Here is a 6,786-nt window from a genome sequence, read left to right as displayed (position 1 = left end):
TTGAGAAAGAGGGGACATATGTGTACTTACAGCCGATTCATGACGTTGTCCAGCAACATAGTGTACAGTATGTAAACTAACATAATATTATAAAGCAAGTATCCTCTAATAAATTAATTTAAAATTTTATTTCTTTAAAGATGAGAAGAGATGGTAAGTTTATGTAACTAAAATGAGATTTTGAGACTGAAGGGATTCCTTGGCATTTTTCCTGGAGCTTCTAGCTTTAGACCCCAACACACACACACACACACACACACACACCTACATGTATATGTGTATATGTGAACATGCACACACATGCAGGTTTGTGTGTATAGGTATGTATGGGCTTCTCTGGTGGCTCAGTGGTAAAGAATCTGCCTGCCAATGCAGGAGACCGGGGTTCGATCCCTAGGTTGGGAAGATACCCTGGAGAAGGAAATGGCAACTCACTTCAGTATTCTTACCTGGGAAATCCCATGGACAGAGGAAGCTGGTGGGCTACAATCCATGGGTTCACAAAGAGTTGGAAAAAACTGAGCAACTAAACAACAACAATAGAAATGTATGCACACACACACACACACACACACACACACACACATTTCACGGAAAGTAGCGCCTTAAAGTCTGCAGGGCTGTAGGGCTTTGTACCTGATTGACACTCACCAATGTTTGCTGAATTGGAGCAATCCGCTGCCAGGCCCATCCTGTTTTTTTATCGTTGACCATTGCTCTCAAGAGTTAATGTTTGACCCTGGCCATAAAGGAGATGACAGCTGATGACTTGTGACCGACTTTTGGAGGGGAAGGAGCCCCCTATAAATTAGCCCACACCGGCCCACACTGGCAGCCCTGCCAGAAGAGCTGGTGGATCAGCTGTGAAGAGAGCCTCTCCACCACCATGAACTTCTCCGGCAAGTACCAAGTCCAGACCCAGGAGAACTACGAGGCCTTTATGAAGGCAGTCGGTGAGTGCTGGGCCAAGGCTGGGATCATGGCCATGAAGACTTGGCCCTGCGGGTGGTGGCCAGTCAGGGTCCTGAAGTCAGACAGGAGGAGCAGTTCAAGCTTCATACAGGTTTGGAATCATGTTCTGCAGGTTTCTTGTGCAGTTTTGGGCTATTCCTCCCTGGACAAGACTATGCCTTAGGCAAGTGGAAATAGCACTGAACTAAGATCTGATCTAGACTGAAGCCACCTCCGTGGCCACCTCACTGAGTGACCGTGTTCATTCACTCATTCATTCCTTTCTTCATTCTAACAAACTCTGATTCAAGGCCAACCACATGCTGAGCAGAGTGCTGTGCTGAGCAGATACCACAGAGACAGATAACAATAAGCCGCATTTCCAAGGTCACAATTTATTTAGAGAGAGAGAAAAAGAGAAGAAATGAATGCAACACAGCCTCTTCTAACGTGTCTTGAGTGTTGACTCAGTGCCAGGCCTCGTGCTAAAGCCCCAGATGGGCAACTTCCTGTTGTTAGCCTCCTCTCACTCAGTCATGTCCAACTCTTTTCAACCCCATGAACTGTAGCCCACCATGTTCTTCTGTCCATGGGATTCTCCAGGCAAGAATACTGAAGTGGGTTGCCATTCCCTTCTCCAGGGGATCTTCTGGACCCAGGGATCTAACCTGGGTCTTCTGCATTGCAGGCAGATTCTTTACTGTATGAGCCACCAGGTTGAGTCCTCACCAAAAACTCTGAGCTCGGCACTATTATTTTTCCTATTTTACAAGCAAGGCAATGAAGGCCTTGAAAGAGCAACTAATGCCAACTGGGGTCACACAGATCATAATCCCAAACTGAGCTGAGATATAAAGCCAGCACTGGTTCCCAGGGACCCCACTTTAAATCCTTGCCACCCACTCACCCCACTGAGTCACTTACAGGAGGATGTGGCCGCCGTGGGAGGGTGTCAGGGGAAGGCTTGGTAGGAGCGAAGGTGAACCTTGGGCCTTGAGAGATGAGAAAGTGTCCCCTGGGGACTGGAGGAGGATATTGTGCTCCAGGGGGAGGAAGTAAATGGGGTGGGGAGACAAGGGAGAGTGCTGAGCAAGAGACGGGACGGTGGGGAAGATTGCAAAGGCAGAGATAGGAAGGCTTCTGGGGTGGCTGAGAGCTGGGATCTTCTGCTCTAGGACACAACACAACACCTCTTGTCCCTGTATCCCTCACCTGGCAACAGGAGCCTCCCCATCACTGTCAGTGCACCCGGTTTTCCTGAGCCTCAGTTCATATGACAGCACAGACACACTCTGATATTCATCACACTCTGTCCCCGGAGAAGGGACTCCTGGTCCATCTTACTTAAAAGCCTTGACGGCAGAAGTGGAGGTAGGGATGGGGGGCATGGCCTTGCCAGGCACGATCCTGCTGTGTGCCTCTTGTCCCTGAATAGTTTTTCAATTCATTTATTTTTTATTGGAGGATAACTGCTTTACAATGTAGGGTTGGTTTCTGTCATATGTCAGTATGAATCAGCCATAAGTGTATGTATATCCCTTTCCTCTTGAATCTCCCTCCCATCCTGGCATAATTTTTAAGAGCTTCCCTTTCACTCTCAGGAGGGACCTGGCTTGGGAGACAAGTTGACAGTCACCCTGAGTGTGGAGGAAAAAATACTTGCACTCAAAGAGCAAAATCTCCAAGCTTTAAACAGGGAGGATGGAGGAGGGAGAGCGAGTAAGAAGCAGGTGCTCAGCTAAGGAAAGCTTCCCCGGGGCAGAGAAGTGATTTTTTCTTTTTTAACAAACCAAACTGGCAAGATAGTGGGCACCTGAGGTCAGGCCAAATCAGGCCACTGACCTTCGCTTTCAGAGGTCAAAGCTCAGTTTGCTCACAGGGCTCCAGGAAGTGCCAAGGCCTCAGGGATCTCTCCTCCCCCTTCTCGCCACAGGATTTCTCTTGTGACCGCCAACTTGCAGGTCCCACCTCTGCTGCTGGGTGGCTCAGTCGTGTCTGACTCTTTCCATCCCCATGGACTGTAGGCCACCAGGCTCCTCTGTCCATGGGACTCTCCAGGCAAGAATACTGGGATGGGTAACCATTTCCTTCTCCAGGCGATCTTCCCAACCCAGGGATCTAACCCGGGTCTCCTGCATTGAAACCAGATTCTTTACTGACTGAGCCACCAGGGATGCCCCACTCTTCTACCCACCTCTAAACCTTCAGTGCTTCCCTGCAGGGATGCCCGATGACATCATCCAGAAGGGAAAGGATATCAAGGGGACGTCGGAAATCGTGCAGAATGGGAAGCACTTCAAGTTCATCATCACCGCTGGCTCCAAAGTGATCCAGAATGAGTTCACCTTGGGGGAGGAGTGTGAGATGGAGTTCATGACTGGGGAGAAGATCAAGGTAGGAGTCGCCCCCTCCAGCCACCCTCTGCTTCCAGAACTTTTCCTGGAGCCTGGCCCCAGGCTTCCTCCCTCAAGGCTCCCAGCTCACAATTCCTACTGCTGAGACCCTATCTCTGAACCCCCAGCTGGGGTGGAAAGGCAGAGAGATAGCAGAAACCAAGACAATACTGTCTCCACATGGTTCAGTGGATAAAGAATCCACCTGCAATGCAGGGGACATAGGAGACACAGGCTCGATCCCTGGGTCAGCAAGATCCCCTAGAGTAAGAAATGGCAACCCACTCCAGTATTCATGTCTGGGAAATCCCATGAACAGAGGAGCCTGGTGGGCTACAGTCCATGGCGTTGCAGAGTCAGACACAACTGAGTTTGTCTGACACACACAAGCAAAAAACACAATATTGTAAAGAAATTATCCTCCAATTAAAAATAAATAAATAAACCAGCTCTTAAGAAAGAAGCTCTTAGGGAAGGTGCCAGTTTCCTGGGACCTCCTGGAGGAACTCTGGCCTGAGAATCTATTGTTGTTGTTCAGTTCCTCAGTCACATCTGACTCTTTGTGACCCCATGGACTTCAGCACACCCGGCTTCCCTGTCCTTCACTATCTCCTCCCATGTCCTTTGAAGTCAGTGATGCCATCCAACCATCTCATCTTCTGTCGCCCCCTTTTCTTCTTGCCTTCAATCTTTCCCAGCATCAGGGTCTTTCCCAAAGAGTTGGCTCTTTGCCTCAGGTGGTCAAAGTATTGGAGTTTCAGCTTCAGCATTCGTCCTTCCAGTGAATATGCAGGACTGACGTCTTTAGGATTGACTGGTTTGATCTCCTTGCACTCCAAGGGACTCTCAAGAGTCTTCTCCAGCACTATAGTTCAAAAGCATCAATTTTTTGGCACTCAGCCTTCTTTATGGTCCAACTCTAATATCCATACATGACTACTGGAAAAACCATAGCTTTGACTAGAGGAGAATCTGAGCTCTCCCATATGGAGGGTATGGGGGAACCAGGCCCAGGGCAGGAGTCTAAAAGATTCAGATTCTCCCAGGCCCAGAAACAGGCAAATGGGAGTCAGTGCAAAACCTTAGCAGAGCCCTAAGTTCATCCCTGATCCTAAGGAAATGGCTTTGCCAAGCCTAGAGCTGGTGGTCATGGGGAGAGACTTCCTGAAGGAGGTGCTGGCTATACCAGAGAACCAAGGCCCCAGACAGGCCTTCAGATCAAGCCTTGCAGGTTGGTCAGTGACCCCTGGTCTTTGCTACCTCATCTGTGAAATGGGCACAGTCACTTCCCAGAGCAAAGACAGTGGATAAGCTAGCATCACCTCTATTGGGCTGTGGATAAGGTATGCGATTCAAGCTGGGGGGTAGGATGTGTGAGTGGTGGGCAGGCGGTGGCAGGGAGATCCAGACAAGGGGGTGACCCTCACAAAGGGTCTCTATTCCTCCCTCCCAAACTCCACAAGCCAATACTAGCATCACCAATACCACTGAGCAGAGATCCCCACTCCTCTCCACCCAGCATCCCCTGACCCCAGAAAACTTTGTGGATCTGTCTCAGCACAACCATTGGTCTTTTTTTTTTTTTTTTTTCAAACTTTTCTAGTGGCTCTTGACTTCTGCTTCCCCAAATAAAACATTACAGGTCAGGAAACCTATGATAAATTTTAGAAGGAAAACTCTCTTATACGCCTACAGTAAGGGGCAAGCTGTCATGGCCCTTTCCAGCTGTCCATTTTGGAGGTAAATTTTAACCTTGGCCAGTATCTTCTGCTCCCTCTTGGATTTCTGTTACCTCTTCCTGCATGTGTGAAAAGGAGGCCACAAGAGGAAAGATGAAGGTGCTAGAAGGAATAACATAACGTAACACAAAACCAAGACAGGTGTTCTCCCAAATGGCCAGTGTTTTGAATCTTACTACTTCCTCCCTCCATTAACTTGGAGAATTGTTACTTGACTTTAGTGTTTGATTTGAGACCACTTAGCCATCCTATGCTTACTCCTGGATCACAGCCCATAAATGAAAAGTCTGACAGAAGAAGCCCTGCCGTTTTCTTCAGTTCTTATATGACCTCACTTGTGTTCAGAGCCAGGGAAGGGGATTTGGTTGCTGTAAGCAGAGTCCCATGCTGGGGAGCCAACCTCATTAGCAAGAGTTACTCCCTCTTGGACCCCTCCTCATAGGCTATTTCTTCTGTCCCCTACAGGCGGTGGTTCAGCTGGAAGGTGATAATAAACTGGTGACAACTTTCAAGGGCATCAAGTCTGTGACTGAATTCAATGGTGACACTGTCACCAGTGTAAGTCTGCGCTCTCAGCTTGGACGCCCGAGTACTTGGGGCTGGGTGGGGAGGTGGACAGTGGGGGATCAGGGGAGACATGAAGAACAGTGACTATTTCCTGTGGTCAGTCTCTGCTACTACTTCCTGAGCATCCTTTGTGCCCCAGGCAGTTTCCACATATTTTCTCAAATCTTCCCACCAATGCTGAATATCCTAAATATGGAAACTGAGGCAGCATACAGCCAGGAAATGGCAGGGCTAGGGTTCCTCTGAACTAGATCTATCACACAAGGCTGATATCCATGGTGATACACTGCACAACCCTAGAAGGAGCCACTCTCATTACAGACAGAGGGGCTTTGTACGTTTCTTACCATCTTGAAATGAATGCTAATAAGGCAACTGTGGAAAAGGAAATGGCAACCTACTCCAGTATTCTTGCCTGGAGAATCCCGTGAATAGAGGAGCCTGGCAGGCTACAGTCCATGGGGTCGCAAAGAGTCAGACACAAGTTAGAGAATGAGCAGGAGCAAGAAGTGTTCAATGAAATGTTGAGAAATTGGATTGGATTGAACTGATTTGGATGGTCTTGCTCTAAGTCATTGATATAGAAAGGAATTCTGTAAAAGCAGGACAGCTCTGAATGTGAAGAGGTGACGAAGACTTGGCATGGGTTTTTAGGAAAGATTGCCTATCCTTCCTCCGGTCCTGTAGAGAACAGAGGCATCTCTGAGTTGCTGCATATATTAGCATACTGGGGCTTAACTATTCTTTGTAATTCTACATCTGATGAACATTTCATGATTTCTTTTCTGGTTTTCAGACCATGACGAAGGGCGACATTGTCTTCAAGAGAGTCAGCAAGAGAATTTAGACAAAGTCTGCATTTCATATTCTTTTAACGTGTACAACTAATGTAATAAAGTGAACTTTGTTTTAAGAAAAAAAAAAGTCTTCTTTTCGCTTAAAGGAGGAAGGGGAAAGGGAGGTAAAGGAGAGAGACTGAGAGAGAAGTGGACCTGGTGTTGCCTCTCTCTCTCTTTTTTTAATATTTATTTTTGTTTATTTGGCTTCATCAGCTTAGTTGCAGCATGCAACATGTGGGATCCAGTTCCCTGACCACGAATCAAACCTAGGCCCACTGCATTGGGAATCTTAGCCAC

General features: G+C 47.9%; 1 protein-coding gene across 1 annotated transcript; it reads left to right on the top strand.

The window, feature by feature from the left end:
• The first annotated feature begins 755 nt into the window (after positions 1–755).
• Positions 756–6,573, top strand: FABP1 (fatty acid binding protein 1). Its single transcript, XM_065927290.1, has 4 exons — positions 756–953; positions 3,173–3,345; positions 5,549–5,641; positions 6,447–6,573. The coding sequence occupies exons 1-4, from the start codon at positions 887–889 to the stop codon at positions 6,495–6,497; spliced, it is 384 nt and encodes a 127-aa protein (XP_065783362.1). The 5' UTR covers positions 756–886; the 3' UTR covers positions 6,498–6,573.
• Positions 6,574–6,786: the final 213 nt, after the last annotated feature.

This window comes from Muntiacus reevesi, chromosome 3 (genome assembly GCF_963930625.1).
Source record: "Muntiacus reevesi chromosome 3, mMunRee1.1, whole genome shotgun sequence".
Classification (NCBI taxonomy): domain Eukaryota; kingdom Metazoa; phylum Chordata; class Mammalia; order Artiodactyla; family Cervidae; genus Muntiacus; species Muntiacus reevesi.
Note: the sequence above shows the minus strand (reverse complement) of the source record. Positions and strands in the feature narration are given on the sequence as shown.

What these genes read in the sequence shown, in the direction of transcription:
- FABP1 (XM_065927290.1), top strand. Translation starts at nt 887, where the DNA reads ATGAACTTCTCCGGCAAGTACCAAGTCCAGACCCAGGAGAACTACGAG. An exon ending in GGCCTTTATGAAGGCAGTCG is followed by an intron (nt 954 to 3,172) that starts GTGAGTGCTGGG and finishes GCTTCCCTGCAG; the next exon opens with GGATGCCCGATGACATCATC. An exon ending in TGACTGGGGAGAAGATCAAG is followed by an intron (nt 3,346 to 5,548) that starts GTAGGAGTCGCC and finishes TGTCCCCTACAG; the next exon opens with GCGGTGGTTCAGCTGGAAGG.